At 42.9% G+C, this 22,889-nt stretch overlaps 1 protein-coding gene across 1 annotated transcript in view; it reads left to right on the forward strand.

Annotated features, from left to right (window-relative positions):
* The window catches only part of LOC144720953 (hyccin 2-like), a 30,491-nt gene extending 8,278 nt beyond the window's left edge, over positions 1-22,213 (forward strand). Inside the window, exons 2-11 of the mRNA XM_078598155.1 lie at positions 5,975-6,056; positions 6,964-7,065; positions 9,315-9,503; positions 14,069-14,149; positions 16,114-16,229; positions 16,632-16,727; positions 16,869-16,982; positions 17,122-17,209; positions 17,885-18,044; positions 18,292-22,213. Coding sequence (XP_078454281.1) covers positions 5,985-6,056; positions 6,964-7,065; positions 9,315-9,503; positions 14,069-14,149; positions 16,114-16,229; positions 16,632-16,727; positions 16,869-16,982; positions 17,122-17,209; positions 17,885-18,044; positions 18,292-19,121 — 1,848 coding nt within the window. The 5' untranslated portion in view covers positions 5,975-5,984 and the 3' untranslated portion in view covers positions 19,122-22,213. The remainder of the gene's footprint in view (positions 1-5,974; positions 6,057-6,963; positions 7,066-9,314; positions 9,504-14,068; positions 14,150-16,113; positions 16,230-16,631; positions 16,728-16,868; positions 16,983-17,121; positions 17,210-17,884; positions 18,045-18,291) is intronic.
* The last annotated feature ends 676 nt before the right edge of the window (positions 22,214-22,889 follow it).

The following is a 22,889-nucleotide window of genomic DNA, read 5'->3' on the forward strand; positions in this document are numbered from 1 at the left end:
CAGTGACTGGCTTCTATCTATTTAGCAGTGGACTGACTCACACAGCGGCAGTGACTGGCTTCTATCTATTTAGCAGTGGACTGACTCACACAGTGGCAGTGACTGGCTTCTATCTATCTAGCAGTGGACTGACTCACACAGTGGCAGTGACTGGCTTCTATCCAGGAATGTATTGACTCCGCAGTAGTGACCCGCTTCCATTCAGCAGTGGATTGAACTTGTCTTTTAACGATGAACTCTTATAGCGCGTTGCGTTAAAGCAACGCTACTGTAAAACATTGGTGCAAGCGATGTTCTTGTAAACTAAAATTGTTTAATGCAGGGTTTTTTTGGATTCGGTCGCGTAAATCTAATATGGATGACATTGGTCGCGAAAGCCTCCGTGTTAAACTTTAATGGTCTCACATCACCACTGTGGTTGGAGCCATGAATATGAGACGGCCCTTAATAGAGAACGTGACGAAGCAGCTAAGTGGGCAGTCGTGTTATTTGAGTGGATTAAAGCTCTGTGACCCCTAATGCATTATACTACTGCGCTATTAAAATTACTCCCGAGTTTCCCGACTGGCAGCTGGCTGGCCTCCTCTCCGCCCCAACACAAACTATATGAATGACTGCGGGCCATTGGCAGCAAAACTAGCTGGGGAATCGGCTAAACGGAATTTCCCGTGTAACAAATAAACATTGGGTTGATTTGAAACAGGGGAATAAGTTCCGGAAGGTATCTAATAGGTAGCGAGATCGAATCGCTGGGACTAACGAGTACAGTTGGCTGACAGGGTCAATGTAAAATTAGTAGAACTTTTGTGCTCCTATTAACGTAATTATTTTTGCCAGAATATTCTTAGTACTCGAGCTCATTTCATGCTAATCTCTCTCTCCCTAATCTCCGCCATTAACACAACTGACGTGCTTGTGTCCGGGGATGGAATTCCTTTCCAACTCAGACCCCGCTTGCTTGCCCTTCGCCACATATATAACCGCTTGTTGTACAGCTCTCTCGCTGGTTCAGCAGTTCCACTGCTGGATTATTTTTTTTTGTCTGAGGACGACCGCTTGTGTTGCGATCGAAACGTCGTGATATATTATTTTTTATTTTATTTTTCTGTCTGCCTGACTTTACCGAAAGAACCAAAGAGTATGGATTCCTGCAGTTACGAAAGCCTCAAATCAAGATTGATATAAAAAGACACTAACAATAGATATTATCTTGGCACATTCCTTCAAAGCGATTACTTTTAGTGCTTCGAGTATAGGATTGTGAGAAGAGTGTGAAATATACAGCTGTCTGTTCTCGTCTGTTGCAGCCCAATGTGTTCTCTGCTTGTTTTTAATTATTACGCTTGTTTTTGTTTTATCAAATCCAAAAACATTCTTCTTGGTTCTTTCGGTAAAGTCACGTAGAAGGGAAGTAATAAAATAATACAAATAAAACATAATAAAATAATTCTCACGATGTTTTGGCCACAACGCAAGCAGCCGTCCTCAGGTGAAGACCAGGTCTGTCGGGGAGACAGCGTCTGAATGTCAAGGCGCCCTTCCCCCCTTCCAACCCAGCTTAAATATACGCTCCAAGCGTGGTGGTGTTTCATTCAGACGCTGTCTCCCCGACAGACCTGGTCTTCACCTGGGGACGGCTGCTTGCGTTGTGGCCGAAACGTCGTGAGAATTATTTTATTATGTTTTATTTTTATTATTTTATTACTTGCCTTCTACGTGACTTTACCGAAAGAACCAAGAAGATGAATCCCTGCAGTCACGAAAGCTTTAAATCGAAAAATCCAAAAACATTATTTTGTTGTTGTGGTTGCCGACCCCTGGACTAGACAATGTCGGACGAGACTTATGAGTGTGTTCTGGTTGGCAAGTTATGGTTAGTTATAAAGTCTGGTTGGATAGTTAGGGTCAGGGATAGTGCCAATATATGTATGCAGAGTTAGGGTTAGCGTGAGTGCTAGGCATTGGTTGGCTAGTTAGTGTCAAGGTTCAGGCTACTTGTTTAGTTTGTTCAGGCTAGTAGTGCACAATGTATGGGTGCGTTAGGTCGGGTTCGTGCTTGGAGAGCTGTCTGTTTGTCAGGATTAAGGTGATTGCTGGTTGACTAGTTAGTGGCAGGGTTATGGCTATTTCTCCGGGCTGTATGGCTGGTTTGTCAGCGTTAAGGCTAGTTGCTCGGTAGGTTCTGATTGTTCTTAGCTTCTGTTTTTCCATTGCCAACGACTGTATATAACCATGAGCTTTTGTGTTCCATAATTTCCTTTTCATCAAATGTTCCTTTTCGTTTGGATTCTGGTGAAGTGGGAAAATTCCAAAGCAATGTGTTGTAACAACTTCGTCAAGATCTGACTCCAGGTGTGGTTACATTTAGAAGATATATGAATAACAGTGTTCTTCTTGGTCATTGCTCACACGTGCAAGTGATTTATATGACAATGACATTTTAAATTCTAACATTGAAGAAACCTTTTGGAGTTGGCCGTAAACAACATTGGAAGTGTGCAGGCATGTGCAAACACTTTGCAAGTTGTGAACAAATCTACAAGCAGCCATGGGGATCCGTCTGATGTAGAGTAGCTTTGAATACTATCTATTGAGGGGGGCCAGCATACGGTCTACCCCTCTGCACAAGAGTTGGAAAAGCAAATATATCATTGAATCTCACCCGATATAATAACACAATAAACGGTGTGATTGTGACTATAACACCGGTCCTCCCATTATGTCTTGCATATCACCGCCGATTGGCACGGTTGGCTACGTAAGGTGCGAAAGAAGTTCAACATACAGTCGATACAAACATCACGTGACATCCACGTATATATCGGCCCACAGCCTTGTTTAAGACCACCAACTCTTAAGCAGCCACAATTTTGTCCATTCTATTTTAGACAGCAGCAGCAGCAGGGGACTCCCTCATGTACCACGTGCCATTACCCAATGAATTTTGCACCGCACTCAAAAGATTGCGTTTCTACAAGGGTTTGGTTGGATTCCAAAGCCATGAATGGCAAGTATCTGCAAGTGACCTTGTGAGGTCTGTCATTGCCGTTCACCGTAAATTGCATCCACAAAACACCATTGGAGCTGTTAACCAATACACGATTGTACACAATTGTACGCAGTTGTGTTGTGAATGCATAGATATACCGCTGGCTTGCAGTGCCACGAATTACAGACTACAGTTAGGTACACTTTTTTGATGGCACCAAAATAACACTAGAAAATGTCACAATAAAGCATTTGTCAGCACAGATGAGTAACCGCAGTAGTCATCATCCAGCCTGTCGATAGTATAAAAATAATTCTGAAATATGACAACCATAGTGTAATGTGGAATCCAAGTAACAGTGAGATTTTGAGATTTCTTAAATTGTTCAAGTATTGGCTGTACTTTGTAGTGACAGTGAAAATGTAAGATTCATGTTGTAACCCACGAGATGTAAAACATTTCAATAGGAAACATTTAAAAACTGAAATGTATTGCAACAATTGACTCGATACCTAGCTATAATTGATTGACCTATTTGACAGCACCCGTCACTGGATCGTGGTAGATCAGGAGGAAATCAAACATATTTTGTTGCTGGGTTTTTTTCTCTCACTGTGAATGGAAATTGAATTTTTATATTCGTATCAAATGTGATAGGGTTCATTGCACATGTACAGCCTTTTCGTCGATCTACTGCTGGATGAGAGCCTCCCCACACCATGTGATTTGTAGGTGGGTTGGTGAAGCTGAGGAATGTAGACTGAAGCATCGTAGAGTACAACACATTATTTTGCATAGCCACTCATCCTGTTAATGCTTGGCGGTTGCCTATCCAGGCTCGATTATGCTTAGCTTCTGATCTCGGGCATGCCGGTTCATTGTACCACCAGTTTATTAGATCTTTACTCGAAATTTAGTGATGGCACTCATTATTTCATCACAGTTACGAAGCATCGCAGTTATAAAAGCAACTGTCATTTTCACAAGTGCACGATAGTATAAATAATTGTGTTGAAGTAAGCTCAGTACCGTCACAGTTACTCTTCCGTGTTTTACTTTGAAAGATAGCAGAACTGTCAAGCAATACGGTAATTGTGCTACGGTCATGCCTTGCAAATGACTCCAAGAGCATCGGTATGTTTCACCACATCAAAATGTATTAACTTCACTTGCAATGAGGCATGCATTGGATGCATAATTATTGCAATTTTGGCATCTTAGCAGTTCAGGAGAAGGATAAAAGGCTGATCATCAGGGTCACAATTTGAGCATCATGTGCCTGGGATCCTATTATACTGATGTCATTTTCACGCAGTCGGATTCGAGTGTCCGCATTGCCACTTTTCTAAATGCAGATATATACAAGAACCTCCTTGAGCAATGCAGTGGTATTTATCACAGTCGTGGGACTCCTTTCACTCTATAATTATGTTCCGTAACATTATGGTATTTAATATGACATTGCTTTTCTAATGTGTATGTCAAGTTGCGTTTGTGACTGCAGTATTGTCACGATTAAGGGCTTGTATGCTCTTGTATAAATAAAATACCAAGAGGTTCCCGAAAGCAGGTGTGCACTTAAAGTTATTCTCAGATGCTCTCTTTTTGACAATTTAAATGCATTGCTTTTGATTACAGCACATTCAGCGAATGTTTAACACCCATTTACTGATGCATATGCATGTCGTTAGCTCCACTGTATATGCTGCTTAAAAAGTGTAATGGACCGATGCAATAACGATATTGTAATTGTCTTTTCCCTCTGCAGTGCTGAATAGGTCATTCATTCATTTTTGCGTGAGCATTTAACTTACCAGCTTAAGATAATGTCATTTGACAACTTGCACATAAGAGCTGTGCTTCTAGTTATTCCACGTTTTATTTAGCCACTTCATTAATGCAGTATTAAAATGAAAGGCTCAAAGACCAAAATAAATGTTGATGGATACTCTGTGTTAATCCTGTTAAGCAGAGGGCTGCTGGATTATCCAGCGCTGGCATTCGCTCTACATTTGGAAGCTACGGAAAGTGCTCTGTACGAAATGCTTGGAATTGTGTGTAAGCACCCCTGCTGCCTAGCGTTGTGAGGTGCGTGACGCTCACAATACGTGCACAGCAATCTTGTATGCAGTCAGCTGATGCGTGACGTGCTCGCTGGGGAAATCTGCGAGGGGGTGGGTGGGTTAGCACTTGTGTAATGTGTCTCATCACAGTGCTATCTTGCTATTTGGGCAGCTTGGACATTGCTCTTATTACCACCGAGTGCAGAGGCGCTCCGCAGTAGTCGGCACATGCATTTTGGCAGCAGCAAAAGGTCAGTGGCGGGGGCAGGCATTTGACTGTGCTTTTGTGGTATAGCAGTGCTGCATAATGTACAACGTTATTTAAGATTTTTAGATAATTTTTTGTTAAATGCATTGGAAGTTTGCGGCTACTTAGAATACAATTATTGTCGATGCTTGATGTCTATTGACTAGCTTGAAGGTAATTGTATTGCGTTGATTTACATAGGATTTTTTGCTTTTGAATACGTTCTTCCTCGTACATAATTGCTAATAATAGTCAGCCACTGCTAATGTTGTCATCCTGCTTTAGGTTTGTGCATCTCACTCGTCGGACACACTTGTACAAAGCCTGGATTTGAATGAATGCATGCCATGCGGCGTTCGGTTGAATTAAAAAGAAAGAAACCCGTCGGATTTTGTTTGCAACAGCAGTAGTTATTTTAAGATTAACTGCATACGGGCCCGATCCTTCGTTTCTTGCCTCGGTTGATGTTAATTTGCAAATTTCTAACCCATTCTGGGCCGTGTATCTTGTTATATTGGCAGAGCTAATACATTGGCACGGGTGGAGCCCTGGTATTAGGATTTTGTCATTCTTCTCTGTTGGAAGGCGTATTCAGAAAAACAAGTGATGCAAAGCGCATTCGTACATGTTTTTTTGTTTTAAACCTCACCCATTATGGTATTTGTGCTTTCACAGGACATAGACCATGGATAGCTTGAGAAAAAAGGTGTTCACCATGGACAGGGGTGTTGTGGAAGACTGGCTGTCCGAGTTTAAGGTACAGCTTTACAATGTTATATATTTAATTCTAGATTTGAAGCTTTCGTGACTGCAAGGATTCATACTCTTAGGTTTTTTCGGTAAAGTCACGTAGGTAAAACATTAAAATTAATAAAAGTAAAATAAAATAAAATTCACGACGTTTCGGAGGCAACACAAGCTTCCGTCTTCAGGTGGAGCTGTCGTGCCTGTGACGGTTCCACCTGAAGACGGAAGCTTGTGTTGCCTCCGAAACGTCGTGAATTTTATTTTATTTTACTTTTATTAATTTTAATGTTTTACCTACGTGACTTTACCGAAAAAAACCTAAGAATATGTTATATATTTAAATTCACTGTCCAGACATGTTTTCAGCATTGTTCTATATGCTTGGTGGAGCAATGGAGCAGTTGTGGTCGGTGCTGTGCACGATAAACACGGCGACCTGAATTCTGTATCCGGCCATTGTCAACAGCATCGGTGAGTGATATCTGAAACACTTCTTGACCTCCCCTTCACCAACCCCCGCTGACCAGCGTGGTGAAGTCGAGTCAAACAACTCCCCAGCCGTGGGAAAGGCCTTCATCCAGTAGCAAAATGACAAAAGGGCTGTTAATATTTGAAAAAATTGTGTACTTTCCTAGATGCTTTATAATAGCATTTTGATCATTTACCATATGTTTGCTAACATGAGCTTGAAGGATCGTTTCCATTTATGTCACTGCTGCTGATATCATTGTCTTTATGATTAATATAATTTGCTTTCTCACATTAAGTAGACGTTTTGTCTTCATGGGTGTCTTTATTGCTTTTGCGGGGGGTAAATTACCATGTGCTACGTGGCAGACTGCAACGCTGCTGTAACTATCATCAAACTTAATTATGATAACACAAGTGGATATTTTCCCTCCATTCCTCATTTTCAGGCCCTGCCCGAGGCCTCCATCGGCAGCTATGCGGACAAGCTGCAACAGAAGATGACGCTCATCTCGGCACTCTACAAAGTGATACGAGAGGCGCACAGTGAGGTTAGCTTGTGGATGGCACACGAGGCTTGCAATCCAGAGGTCGCACCGGGTTCGATCTTCCGATGTGGGACTTGAAACAATGGGAGTTTCTTAAACCGTCCCCCCCCCACCTCTTGTTCAGGTTGTATGTGGTGCAGTAAAGTGTGGGTATTCTCACCTGATACACCATCATCACTCGTCGGGCAAACACTGCACACGTACACAAACCCCCTCCCCTGACATCACAAAATAATATATATAGATGGTTATCTACAGGCTTATCTCATGCTAATATGGTAGACAACCGTGCACACTGCTTGGTGCTTGCCACAAACCTCACCCCCCCACCCCTTGACCCCCCCCTCACACCCTACATAAACACGGTGTCTCGTAATAACTCTCTTCAGACGCCTCAGTAATTTTTGCTGGAGCAGTCAACACCTGATGACGGCTGCTTGTGTTGCTTCCGAAACGTCGTGATTTAATTTTATTTGTTTTAATTTTAATTTATTTTATATTTTTTACCTACGTGACTTAACCGAAAAAACCAAAGAGTATTCTCACCTCTTCCAAGATGCCTGGCCAATGTAGAAAGATAAGTCTCTTTAGAGCTCCCTCTAATGAGCTGCCTGTCATGGAAGGCCTTCCACCAACAGTTGAGTGAGCAAGACATTTCAGGGCTGCAACCTTTACCGCATCAACAACGCCCAAGAGTAACGTGCACCATGGACACTGAATCAGGATTAGGATCGTTCAGAATCGGAATCTTCATTGAGACTGGAGGAATCCGATGAGCTATGAAGCTCTTTTTCACAGATGTCCAGTAGGGAAAGGTCCTAAAGTTGCAACAACTACAAAAACCGATAGGAATGACATCAGCTCACATGCAGGTGCTGGTTGGATTGTCACATCGCACGCCCCTGAGAGATGGCGACGGCTTGGGGAGGTCTTTGTCCGGTAGTGATAGCGATTAAGCATTTTTAAAAAAACAGTCCTTGTTCTTGCTCGGGGTGAAACACGTTGTCTTCTTGAGTAATTTTAAGGTCCCAGCTCTGTTGTTGATGATTGTTTAAAATAAATGGCATATAGGCTATCGGCTCATATTTTATAGATATGCAGCTTGGCCTTTGCTGTTGGTTACAAGTTTGAACATTTTATATATATGTGTAAAAAATACTTTAAAGCTTCAGTCAACCACACCACCATAATGCTCGATTGAGGCCACTGTTTTGATCTATTAAAATTCATGAGAGTGACGTTAGAGTGATGTCACTCGAGTGTTATAATGGCATGGTTGAGTAACTTCAGTCTTAATTTAGCATTAACAAATATTCAAACTTGTCGTACAGCCCAGGATTTTTACAGCCTAGGTGAGTATCTACAAGATGATGGTTATTTTGCTCCCTTTGACATGATCCAGTCCAGCTTTAATTATACACAGTGTAACAAGTTTTTTTTTGTTCCTGGGTAGTAAGTGTTATTTCCTAATTGCTTATGCCTCAAAAGTACAGAAAATAGCTATTATTCCCCACAAACTTTGCTTTCGTAACCAGGACTGATATTTAGAAATGTATCTATTTGCAATGAGAAAAGTGTGCATTTGTATGCACTATACTTTTTAGGCAAACGCACTTAACAAATAACACTTACTACCCAGGGATAAAAATCGTGTTACATAGTGTTATGTGCCAAGTAAATCACTCACCACTCCATATGGTTGGTTTCTGGAAACCGAGCCCAATTGAAGGGAGGGATGTCGAAGAATGTCCTGTGGGTATCTCTCCCAGGAACATCGCCAGTTGCCGCGTGAAACAATTCTGTCTCGCAAGGGTTTCAATCGGTTTAAGAGCCTGGCTCTTCTGCTTGAACACGTTTTCACTTCGTCACCATATTGTACAGGTTCTCAAGGCATTGGTAATGGTATTAATGGTAATGTTTATTCCGCCTGAACTTAATCCTTTTAAACATACACTGTGCAATGCGGATATACTGTGAGATAAAAATTCTACAAAATTCACTAAATATGAAATAAAGAAAAACTACGGCTCGTCATGTTTTTTTTGCTTCTTTGAAATTAGGTACCCGATAGCAACCACCACATTATAGTGCTTTTCCACCATACCAAGTGGCATCTTTAACAAAACGCTATTATGACATGTAAAACAAAACCGTTGTATTTATTACACAATTATGTATGCAGACGTGACCTCCTGGGTTTATTTTTAACGAGATTCTCTCCGTGTGCTTAATGGCGTGCCCTTTGGAAACAGCTGCTGGAGCCCGTGTGTCACCAGCTGCTTGAGTTCGCCCGTAGCGGGGAGCCGCGGCTCCGTCTCTTCACGCTGCAGTTCCTGCCCGTGCTCGTCGACCGCTACCTGACGGGCCTGGCTGCCGCACAGGGGCCGCGCCCTCGCAGCGACGGCTGCGCGGAGGCCCTGCTCCTGGGCCTCTATAATCTGGTAAACACTTACAGCGGCGTACGTTTTTTTGTTGGGGGTGGGTGGGGGGGTATATTTGACTGCAACAAAATATGCGCACGTTGTTTAGTTTGTTGTGGGGGAGCGGTGGTGTAGCGGTTAGCACGCTGTGTTATGAACCCGGCGACCCGGGTTTGATTCCCGCTCACGGCCGACACCGGTGACGATTATATGAACCGGTTCTGGGCCTCCTCTAGGTCGATTCTGCTTGGGGCGACCCACCTCCTCGTGTACCGTTCCAGCCTTCATAGGTGCTCGCTAACAGCACTTGCCCCTATAGTCTGTTAAAGCAATACGGGGGGTGGGTCTTTGTCCTGCCCGCTCCTCTGATTAGCACGGTTGGCTACGTATGGTGTGAAAGAAGTTCAACATACGTTTACAAAAAATTAATGCACGCATTAGGCAGCGACTAAAATAACTCCCATAGAATGATCTGAGCTACTTCAGAGTGGCTTGAGACAACTTGAGTGTATGCTAATATTTTGGACCTTGTTTTTTTTGTCCACGTACAAATCACTACATATACAGGGTGTGTCAATAAGATGGACCCGATTTAAAATCGCTATATCTCTGCAACCACGAACCGCCCATGAATGAACCTCTTACCACTTGAAAGGGCGGGGCATAGAGAGGAGGGCGGGGCATAGAGAGGAGGGCGGGGCATAGAGAGGGCGGGGCATAGAGAGGGCGGGGCATAGAGAGGGCGGGGCATAGAGAGGGCGGGGCATAGAGAGGGCGGGGCATAGAGTTTCAAATGATTACCACTAGATGCATCTCCCAGCGCACAAACAGCCCCTAGCCTCAGTCATTCGCAAGATGGTGACCCCGCAACACAAGGGACGTTTTGCGTTTTGCAGTTCCGCAAGACTGAATCCGTAATTGCGGTGCAGCGTGCGCTTCAACGGCGTTTTGGCATTGATCCGCCAATGTCAAAGAGAATTCGTCGTTGGTACCGACAATTTGAGGAAACAGGTTGTTTATGTAAGCGGAAGAGCACAGGGCGACCACGTACCTCAGAGGAAAACGTGAGAAGAGAGGCGTTTGGGACGGATTCAACTATCGTCTTGATGTTGTCCGTACAGCTGGTGGAGGGCACATAGAGCATTTATAAAATGGTTAGTAAAACTTGATAACTCATTAAACCGTTTGTAACTTTTTGTGTAATTGTAACATGTTCTCTTCTTAGGTTTTTTCGGTAAAGTCACGTAGAAAGTAAAATAAAATAAAAACAAAAATCACGACGTTTCGGAGGCAACACAAGTCTCCGTCATCAGGTGGGACCGTCATAGCCAGATTAGCTGTATCAAGTGTGACTTTACCGAAAAAACCTAAGAAGATGATTCCTTGCAGTCACGAAAGCTTCAAATCTAGAATTGTAACATGTTGCCATCGTGAAATATACTGCTTTGAAATTGGGTCGATCCTTTTGAAACACCCTGTATATACATGAACTGATGAGTGCAGTGCTGAGTAGGAACGCACATGAAGACCAGAACAGTGCACGGGGGTGGGGGGCTGGTCGGCACCACCACACCCGGCTGCATTTTTGTCGTCTCTGTGCAGATGTTTACGCAACGCACCAGTTACTCGTTTAAGGCTGAGTGGACCTCGGGGAGGACCAGGAACGCTTCTGTTATCACTCGCCACTGATGTTAACCGTGGCTGAGAATTTAACTCGGGCGGAGTTCATAGCGCAGAGTGCTCACCAATGTTGTTTAGTGGTTTATTCTCTAAGACAAATTGTAGAAGAATTGACGAGCTACTTGGATGAAACCATTGTGAATAAAACTGTGCCTAATTTTTTACTGAATGCATATTTTTGTTAGCATTCATATAGATATTTTGCAAACGCTACGCGCACGTAACTTGTGTTAAGCCCAGTATTGTGTTTGTGTTATCCTAGAATTCTTTCCAAGAATTGGCTGTTTCTGTTATTGCACAGTTTACAGCAATGGCATGGCTAAAATTGCTCCTCTTTTATGGTAACACGTTTAATGTCTCTCCCTCAGCAGGTGATGTTTTCTTACTGGCTGTGTAGTATATCTGATGGAAATGCTACGGTTTGCTCCCCGCTGGACTCTTGGCTAGAGAACATCCCAACAGACTTGGATAATGATTTGCCTTAGTGAGATCGCTTCCTTTGGAAGAATACATTTTTAATGAAAATAGCTCAAATGTTGCTTGGTTTTCTAGGCAGCTGTTAAAATGCATGAATATTTTAAGTATTTATGCATGATGTGTTTACAGCAAGGAACATTTCCGACTGTAATAGTATTATCATTTTTTTTATTGTGGATGTCATGATATAAAAGTCGTTTTTTGGTTTCAGAATGGTGTTGTCAAATCGAAAAGCAAATTTTATTTCAAAGTTTCACACATTTAAAATACGTGCCTTCAGTGTAATGAGTCTTGTTTTTCAAACAATATTTGAATGCATTTTTGTTCATTGATTAGTCTAAGAATTGTTTGGCATACACGGCTTGGTTAAAAATGGAATAAGTTTTAAGTTCAAGTCTAATAATTCACTTGACCTACATACCAACTGTGTACAGCTTTATAAGGTCACTGCCTAGGAATACCGAACCAGCACTTTCATCTTCCTTCTATGCTACCAGTCTGGGCGTTTAAATCATGAATGTAGCAAGCTTCTTATGGTACAATCCCTATTCATGGTTTCCAGCTGTGCTGTAAGATTGCTATGAAGAGGAAGCTACTGGCATGAGATATGAGGCTGTAAAATCATTCGGATGATCGAAAATCACAAGCAACCTAATAATAATAGGGTTTTCCCCTTTTTTCTGGCAACAAAACTGAAACCTTTTTTTACGAGGATTCATGTCTGAATTGACCACAATACCTGCAGTCAAATGAAAACAAAAAAACACACGATGATAATATATGCATTGTCCTTGAAACTGATTGGTCCACACCAAGGGACGGCTTTCTTTTGAGCCTCGACCCAGTTGGTGCTCGACCAGAGGACGCCAAAAGGCGTCCACAGCTCATTTGACTGCAGGTATTGTGGTTAATGCAGACATGAATCCTCGTAAAAAAAGGTTTCAGTTTTGTTGCCAGAAAAAAGGTGAAAACCCTATTATTATATTTTGGTACTGGCAAAGGAGATCCAATGAAGCAACCTACTATTCACGAAGACGCATCAAATGAAACATTGGCTACCTTCCGTTCACATTCGGCAGTACAGTTATCTTGTATTTAGAACATATCTCGCCATGCTTGTTAATGCAGCCAGGCTTCTAAACTATTTGTAGAACTTCAGTGAGTAATTAGGAGTCTATGGTTTTTGAGATATTGAAATTAAAGTCATTAGCTCTGTATTATTAAACAAGTAACGTGCACTAAAACATGTTCACTTTTTTTAAACTAAAAATTGCAAATGCAACAAATGATAAAGCATACAGTAAAAGCAACAAAAGAATTGCTTAAATTAAACCCATTAAGCTTTCTTTGAAAAGTAACGTACAATATCCATACACATTTATACAATTCGATATTGTATTACAAGTGTGGTGATTTCTTGATATAGCTGTTGATTCACTGTCTCTAATAAACAAAAACATACTTTATTGATTTGAAGCTTTCGTGACTGCAGGAATTCATACTCTTTGGATCTTTCGGTAAAGTCACGTAGATAGAAAAAATATTAATGTATCACGACGTTTCGATAGCAACAGAAGCCATCGTCTTCAGGTGAAACAATACAGCAGGCGGACTGCTGAGGCAGGAGGTTATATCTGTTTGTGGTGGGTACAACCCGAGGGTAAGTGAGCGGGGCTAGGGATGGAATTGTCAAATAAATGTAAGATCGCAGAGCTCGCATACCTCGGCTAACCTGGATGGATCGATGGATAGATGCATGCTGGGAATTACACTGGGGCACCGCAGTGGGGAGATGTTAACTCCCTCGCCTGGTCTGCAAGAGGTCGTGGGATTGATCTCAATCCTGACGCATGTTCTCTCCCCGTGGTCGCGTGGATTTTTTTCCGGGTCTTCTGGTTTTTCCATCCACAAATAGAAACATCCGCTTGCTACAAATTTGCACATGATTAAGCCACTTCGTTGAGCTATCATTTGTGGCCAGGTCGCTTCTGAAAAAGAGCTGTATAGGTCAGTGGGCCTTAGCTGGTGAAATAAAAAAAATAGTTTATTTTTATTTTAGACAGAAAGAAGAGCACACAAATCATGTAAAAATGCTAATTATAGATGCCTTGTTGACTTTAGAAACGTGAGCGGACTTGAGCAGGACACATTGCTAAAGGCGATCGATGGCCAATGGGTGAGACGGGTTATGGAATGGCAGCCAAAGTTTGGATTACATCCAAGAGGGTTGACCACTGCGGAAATCAGAGGGATGAGATCAACTGATGGGCAGGAGCGAAGTGATGTGGCATCATAGGACCATGGAGGATAGCGACGACATGGGGGAGGATGCCTTCTCTCCAGCAGTGGATGGATAACGGCCGATGACGATGAATGCCCCTGTATTGTGTACGCAGTATGTTGAGACGTAATGCGCATGTTGTTTGCAGGAGATCGTTGAGAAGGATGCAACCAGTAAGGTTTTGGCATTTACAATCCCATCACTGTCTAAATCTTCCATCTATCATGAGGTGAGGACATTTTTGCAAATTGAAGAACTTAACTTGAGCGATGTTCTCTAAATTAAATAAGGAGATACAGGTTCTTTAAATTTATTTTTTGAATTGCGTACTGAAAGCAATTTAACACCAAGAAAGGTGTGCCTTACTAATTGGGTTTAACATTTACTAAAATATGAAAGCAAATTAGTTTTTTTCTGAATATCCCTTTGGGAAAATCAAATACACTCCTTAAGCATCTGCCGCACAATATGCATGCACGTGTTTGATTTATTGGCACTTATTCCACGTGTATATACCTGACATTGCTCTCGATATTTCTCCTCAATGTCTGTTCTTAATGCATTGTTAATGGCTCCCATCCTTTACTTGTAATGTTTCCTTGTTTGTTTCACCATAAACACACGCGCGCACATATTTTGGGCCCAGGTATACGACAAGTCCAACTACACTCTGCTCAATCAGTTCCACCCATGTCGTGAATGCTTTTCTTGCATATGCAGATTTTTCCCTTTCAAGTTAACACTGAACAAGCTGTGATGGTCGTGTTCTAAGCCAGCGGACTGTGTATTATCTCTTCAGAATGAAAGCGATTGAGCGGTGCTTTTCAGCATTTGTCTTTGAAATCGGACACGATATTTTTTATTTGTAAAAATGGTAATGGGTAGCATGATTCCCTAAAAAAAAATTGCCACAAAACGAAGCTGATTAATTTTACTGCAAGCTTTTTAAAATCACCTATCTGTATTTAATTTCCAACACTAATACTGTACTCTCAAGTATCATGTATTCCTTAAATTGTTTTAATGTAAAGTGCATTTATGGAGTGGCCAGCTTGGCCTGTTGCTCACATTTCTTGTTACGTTGAAAAAGCAAAACATGTTGTGAAATTACATGGGGTGCTTTGATATATTTATAAAAAAACAACATTAACAAAGACTGCTGCTTCCAGCAAGGTCACAACAAAAGGCCCTTTCAGTAAATTATGCATCTCACTTCCATTGGCTTGTGTGGTAATTGAAAGAATATGGCTCTGCAGCTGAGATGTTTTTTTTTCTGAAATGACAAAATGCTGGATGTGATGAGTGGAGGCTCTGCCATTAGGCAAGTGGTATTGCACTAATGCATACGATTGTTTATAGGGTATGACCTATGGCAGTGATTGTGTGGGATGTGACTTTGTAATAGCTGGCAGCGGTCATGTGACATTAAATAAAATATAGCCTTCGCTTACAAAATAATAACACTTTTGCCATTTCTTAAATGTGGGGAATATTTTGTAGTTGCCATCTAGCCAAGGATTAGATAACACGTTTTTAGCATACATATGAACACATTTAAAAATGTTTATTCTCACCTTGGTGCAATATTCCCCAAATAATCTCCAATTTAAAACATACATGCTGTGTTGATAATGAATTCCAAATTCATGTTATAAATACTGTACTTAATTTAATGACTGTACTTTAAGGTTGCGATTGTTTAGTCACTCACTTAGGCTGTTTTACATTCTCACCTCCGCTCCATGCTTAAATTCTTATGTTCAGATGTTCTTTTTAATGTATGAAAAAAAAGGGTCATCACAGGACATGAGTCGTTAGCCTTTCGTTGTGCACAAGCAATATTGTGCATCTGCTGAGTGTCTGACGTTACAATGCCTCCGTCAATCTGCCAGCCGGTCTGGCACTGTTGTTTAAGAATGATCCATTTTAGGAAATACTCTTGCAGCTCATGCTCAAATTTGCAATTGCCACTTGCCCACAACTTAAAAGAAAAACCTGCAACTAAACAAATAAAATGCTTTGATGTTGACTCGTTAACGCAAGTCTTTAACCAAAATGATCTGATGGCTGTATAATGCTGTTGTTAAGCTAGGAAACAAAGTGGGAAATTCAACGAAGCGTTGAACAAATACACAGTTTGTTGGTTGTAACTCGTGGTTTTGATTGTGTCGGTGTGCATGACCATGCGCCCAGCCGGGCAGCATGGGCTCCGTGGCCATTATGGAGGCCACGTTGTCTGGGCGAGATGTAGTGAGAGTGGCCTATGCAGGACCCCTGCCACACAGAGATGTCTTTTCTGCACAGAACAGGTATGCGTGCATGCGCGCAATGTGTGACGCACTACATGTACAGCCAGTCAATTCGCTGCTGGATGAGGGCCTCCTCTTGAAGCGCAGGCAGTGAAATTTATTTGATCATACTTCACCCGCTCTTCAGTATGGGTTGGTGAAGGTTGGGGGATGAACTACAGAACGATAGATTGTGCTGCACTGCCTAGTGCCACACTGCCTCGAACACCTCTTTTGTATGTGAGGCGATCACCCATCCAAACACTATCGAGGCGAAATTCTGCTTAGCTTACGAGATCGGACGGGATCAGGCTCATTCTGGGCAATTTGGTCAGAGGCTGATGCACACAGTACATTGCAGTGCATCCTGGGAAGTGTGTGGTGGTTTTGTTGTCCATTGACTTTGGGTTTTTCCATCAACAGGTTTGAGGTGCTGACCTTCCTGCTCGTGTGTTATAACAGCGTCGTGGTCCAAATGCCCTCGTCCTCTTATCAGGCGCTGTGCTCAATGTGCTCGCAGTGAGTGTCTCTCGCTTCGCTTTATTCAAACGCAGATTTTCTTTTCACCCCCCCCCCCTCCCGAAGCACCGCGGTTGCATTTGATGTCATTGTGGAGTGGTCTCCAGTGTTATCCGTCTCATGAGATGCCACTCTTCCCAGGGTGTGTATCAGCGGATTTCCTCGGCAAAAGCGGATCTGGAAGGAGCGACGCGCACGCATAGCCCTCTCCCCAGAGTTTATGGTGCAGCTGCTGACTGGCATCTACTACACCATGTAGGGATGCACACTTCATCACTCCGTACTTCATGTTATGCTGTCAGTTTAGCGACGTACACTTTTGCGCTTGACTCATTACATGACTGCACTACTGCGCCCCAAACGTCTTTGCGCGTGTGTGTGTTCTTTTATGCAGATATAACGGTGGTTGGGATCTGGGCATTGAAGCACTGGACAATGTGATATACCGAGCTCAGCTGGAGTTTTATCCAGAACCCCTGCTGGTTAGCGTTTGCACAAACCTTATGATTTTTTTAACATCTCTATAACCAATTTATCACCGATTTAAAACTATTTACTGCTTAAAAAAATAAATCCAAATGGTATCTCCATTGCACTGTCAGTATTATGAGACAAAGGACCCATTCGTATGGTCACACTGCAGTTCAGTGCCACCCTCCGATGCTCGAGAACGGCCCACACACGTGGGGTACCGCAGAACTTCTGAAGATCTCTTCAGGGGACCTCTTTTCCATATAGTATTGGGCAGCACTTTCCATCACTTCACAGTCAAATCCCGATAATTATTCTAACAGTTGAATATTTGCCAACTGAGCCCAGGCTGGGACCATCTACTCACTGCCACTTGGAAACTAGTAATCACGGGCAGCTGGCTGGATTCAAACCCAGGATCTCGGCGGTGCCGGCTCAACGCTCTGACCTCTGACCCACCTGGCCACTTCTCGCTCATGATGCTTTAATTCCCTTCACCTTCTTCTTGGTTCTTTCGGTAAAGTCACGTAGAATGGCAATAATAAAATAATAAAAATAAACATAATAAAATAATTCTCACGACGTTTCGGGTGGAGAACAGGTCTACGTGACTTTACCGAAAGAACCAAGAAGATGAATCCCTGCAGTCACGAAAGCTTTAAATCCCTTCACCTTGTGTCGCGCAGGTGGGTAATGCCATGAAAAACTCGCTGCGCTGGGATGCTCCTGACTCGATGGACTCGAAGCAGCAGGTGATCCAGGTGGAAGTGACGCCCACTCTCCGCAGGCTTTCCAGAAACGCCGTCACCAGCGCATCCATACGGCGACACCGCTGGCGGAAAGATGGTCCGAGACACATGCGCGCACGCGAACATGCAACACACAGAATATTGGATACTGATAATCCTTTATGAATGGTTGCAAAGGCACTGCACTATTTGCTAGAGAATTACTTTGTAAAATTACTTGAAACTCCCATCTCATCTGAGCTGCAGTCTGATGTGTGGACATTTAGTATGCTAATTTGGAATATGCCTAGATGTGGCTGCTTTCATTCAGTTGTTGATGCCAATGTCTTTTCGATTACTTTCAGTGCTTGAGGGGAAGCCTGTGGAGGAGACCCTCGAAATTTCCGAGCCTGATGAAGGCTTTTCCTCGGGAACATCCAGTGCCAGCCATTCTGCCGCCATTGCTACCAAGTTACCTGGCCCATCATTTTACCAAAAGGGCCTAATTCGGAGAGGCGTTTGTCTCATAGGCAACTATAGTAAAGAGCCAGCAGGGGAAACCCAGTCAGAATTCGGGAAGCCATTACCTGTGCATCCTTCATCTGAGCCTGGAAAACCATCTTCATTGCGAGCCGTTCTTGAATCTGGTAACCAGCCGCCCCAGAAGGAGGGCATGGCTGACAGCTACAAGCCACCTACTGGACAACGGATAGCCAGTGAGTCCGGCAGGGCCTTTTCCCTGCATACAAGCAGCAAACCATCCCCGCCTCCCCGCTCCGTGACAGAACCCGGAGGCAGACACTCAGTAGAAATGTCAACACCGGCAGCTCTGCTCAAGGCAGGTGGAAAGGAAGTATCCTGGCGTGCCCTTAATCCGAGCAGCAGCCAGTCCTTGCTGCCACACAAGGATGAGGATCCGGGTCTGGCTGGCACATCGACCGCCGCCCTGAGTCGCTCGTTTGAGTACGTCGGGGCATCCGGAGGAGCGAGCTCCGAGCCCGTTGCCACGGTTTGTGGCGGGAGCGCGGCAGGCAGGAAGCGGGGGAGCCGGCATTCGACGAGCAGCCTGCAAGAGGAGCGCCTGGCCTCGCAATGCACCGACGCGGAGTTCCTGTCTCCTAGCCGGCAGCATGGGCAGCAGCAGCAGCAGCCGCGCTCTCCCAGCTATGGTGTCCAGCTGGTCACGGAGGTCTAAGCAAATTAGTATGGCTCATGGCAGTTGTGCAGTTAACAGCCGATGCGCTTTGCAGTACAAGTGTACGCGAGGATTGTGTAGGATAATTACACAAAATGTCCTTTAACTCTTAGGTGTTTTTGGAAAATTCGATTTTTTTTCAGTGTTAACGAGTTATTGTCTGAAAAATGCAGTTTATGCCTTTAAATCAGAATAAAGGAAATGCCAGGAACATTACTTTACTAACTATTTTGTGGTAATTTTAAAAGAAGTATGCAACCCCAAAAACAAATAGCTCTTAGTCTGCAGATACACACGGAGGCTTTGTGCCCTTGGCTGTCCATAAACAGTTAGAAGCTTTGTTCATTAGAATAAAGAATGTCAAGTGACTGGAGATTTCTAGTGACATCATTGCAGTGACCATTAAAGAGGACAATTCATGCTCCAGTGATGTCACCTTGAGTGTGTCTGAAAATTACTTTACAAATCTAGAACAAATTTAGAATTTCTTTACAGTTGTTTTTTTTCTCATGAACAGTGTTAGGCAGCCTGTGACACACAGCTTGAGTATCTGCAAGAGTTGTTTGTCTGTTGAATTGCTTATTTATATAAAACATAGAACATTGTTTGTAAGTAGATGGTAAATTATCTCAACCATCTCGACCGTTTTGTATACATGTATACAATGCAATTTGGATTTATTGCAGTGTCTAAATACAACCAAATGTCAAGATACTGTACAGAACAGTTCGCATATATTTGATAGAAAAAGATAGTGACAAGTAGAGAAAAGGGGGAAGGTTTTCAACATGGAATTAAACACGTGCAGGGACTATTCTCTTGTGTATAGCAATATGTTGAGCTAAATGCAAATGTTGAGGTCTTCTAGCCACGACGAGAGGGCCTTGAGAGAGTTAGTCTAGTTTTGCTATTTTACTGTGGTCCATAGTTTGGGTTGCATGGCCACACTGGCTTACCTTTAATTTTCCATTCATGAAGGAGATGTGTGCATCGGCCTGTTGATGTTCTGATGCGGTTGATGGTACACCAGTGTCTTCGAGGAATGTCAAAGCCAGGAGGTGTGATGTTTGCGTCTTGAGTGAGGTATTTATTCTGGACGTCCACGTTGTTCCATTCTGTTCACCAGTGTTCCTTGGGATCTAGCTGAAATTCTATGATGGTGACGGTGAACCTATAAGGGGAAACGCGACTTGAGTCTGCAGCAAGGTACATTGTTGAGGTCTTGATTGATGAGTAGGTGGGGCGAGGGCTTGCCAGCACAGTTTGCTAGGGGTGGAAATAGTTCCAGAAGAGGAAAATTAGCAAATGTTGACTGGGGGCTTCGACAAATGGCCTCAGTTGCTGGAGTGGAGAGTGCATGGACGAAGTGAAGCGAGACGGGAAAGTAGAGGTAGGTAGGGGTCAAATCCGTGGAGTATCTTGAAGACGTTGAGTGCGATATTGGTATTGATACGGAATTGAATTGGGAGCCAGTTGAGGGATTTCAACACTGGGGTGATGTGCTCTTGTGGGTGAGAAGTCTGTCCGTGGAATTTTTGCATCGTCTGGAGTTTCGAGATGAGGAATTTGGGGAGGCCGTAGAGTTGCAGTCGTTGAGTTGGTATGCGATGAAGCCATGGATGAGGGTCTCGTGAAATAAGGAAGTGGCAGATGTCGGAAGTGATGCGCAAATGGAGATATGAGGTCCTCCAGAGTTGCGATTTATTGGTAAGGGATGACAGATTTTTCACGCTCTTTGCCGGTAAAATATAGCCGTTGCTGGGTGTAAACGTTGTGTGGATGAGCAAGGCAATACTTCCGTTTGGTGACATTTAGGTGGAGGAAGTTGATAGCAATCCAAAATGAGACCGCATAAAGGCAGGATGTGGGAAAAAGGCCTTTGAGGTTGGGCCCATGGAGTCAATGGCGATAGTCACGTCATTGACGTAGAAATGGTTGACATTAAAACCGGAGTTTATTTTGCCCAGCAGGAAGAGAGACTGACGTGTACACATGCACGGAACCATAGCTGATGAGATTTTCCTTTGTCTCAAATGTGTAATTTAATTTTCCGACGTATTTATTGTTAGTTTATTGGACAATGATCACTACGAAATACCAATACTAGTGGTACTTGTCCTCACTCTTTTATAGTCAATTCATTTCTGTGATATATGACTTATGAGTATTCTAAATCTGAATAATTGTTTCTTTATTTTCTAAAAAAGTTTCGTTATACTGCATTTGTTTCTGGACCCAACGCTCTTAAGTAACGTGTCACGTAGCACGAACTAAAATGTACATTACTATTTTGGTCATGTACATTGACTTTGGTGTGGGTTTTTTTGTATATATATAGTTTCAAAATATATATCTCGCGAATGTGACTTGCAGGTGACTCGCTGAAATGTATGCAGCGTCGCGTAAGAATGGAAAAAGCTGTGATGTGGGGTAGGGGGCATGTGCACAAGTTGTGAAAGTTCCGGCAGCTTTCTGTGCGTCGTTTGTTAGTGCGTGTTGCAGCGCGTTGTGTTTTTTTTTATTTTCACAGGCATACCTGTGTGATACGGAGCATACCAATCATCCGTAGGAGTAAGCTGATGTAAGAGTCGGCCTTTTGCTCTGGACTTCCGTTTCAACGTGTGTTATTTCACAAGGACATATCTGATAATTATATTCCCCATATTTATATTTGAGAAGTCGAATGAATGTCGTGCAGTGTCATGGTTTCTTTTCAAAACGTATGAATTTATATTGAAAGTTTGCCACTAATCGTTTTTGACATTCCATCTCATTCCAGTGCAACATTACACATTCCGTTTAGTCCATGCAATATGGTTATTTACGTATTGTAATGCATATTTATTTCCCTGTATACATTTATTTTTCATTACTCTGTATCCTAAGACCGACTTGATGTTTCTTTTGTATTTGATGTATTTTTACACTGGTGATGTCGACACCCCAGTTGTAAGACCTGTCACTGCCGTAGCCTGTATAATCGCACCTCCGATTAGCACGGTTGGCTGTGTGCGGCGTGAAAGTTATTCTGCATACATGTATTGACCTTGACAAAAACTAAATAAAACAAAAACATACATTGTACAAACTGACGTGGTACTCTTACGGCAGTTGGCTTACATGTTCAGGAGGTGGCGTCAGTGTAACATCGTCGCCCACAAATAATGCTTAGAAATGGCTGCATTGACAAAATGACTGCATGACGGACATTTAATGATTGATTATGTCTACTCTGCTGCACCTTGCCCATCTCTCCACCATGATTAGATTCAAGAAGAGATTTTGTCGCATTTGTACGGTCTCATTTGTATTGTCTGTTGCATACGTTTTGTCGACACTGTCTCTTTTGTTTCCATTAATTTGAATGTCAAATTTGAATCTAATTTTGGGTTAATTTTAAGTTATTCTTAAGCATGCAATAAGGGCGCATGTTATCACGAGCATAAGAATAGATTTCATTGATGAACAATAAGCTGCTTTGTTCTATTTTACATCCCTTCGTCCATCCACTACTGGATGAAGACCTCCCCTCGCCCTACAGATCATACATTCCCATGCTCGTCTGTGTGGTTTGAAGGTTTGGGGAACACATAGACATGGGGGCACAGCAGTGTTGTACAACAATATATTTTGCTGCACTGCCGATATGCTGCCCATCGCATAGCCCCCCCCCCCCCCATTGCAGTGGGGGGGACAGGAAGGGCTGTGCAGTGGTGCTTACTTTATATGGCTGCAAGACAAATCGGTTTCACATGCTGGAACTCGTAC

Source organism: Lampetra planeri, chromosome 10 (assembly GCF_965212315.1).
Source record: "Lampetra planeri chromosome 10, kcLamPlan1.2.h2, whole genome shotgun sequence".
In the NCBI taxonomy this organism is placed as follows: domain Eukaryota; kingdom Metazoa; phylum Chordata; class Hyperoartia; order Petromyzontiformes; family Petromyzontidae; genus Lampetra; species Lampetra planeri.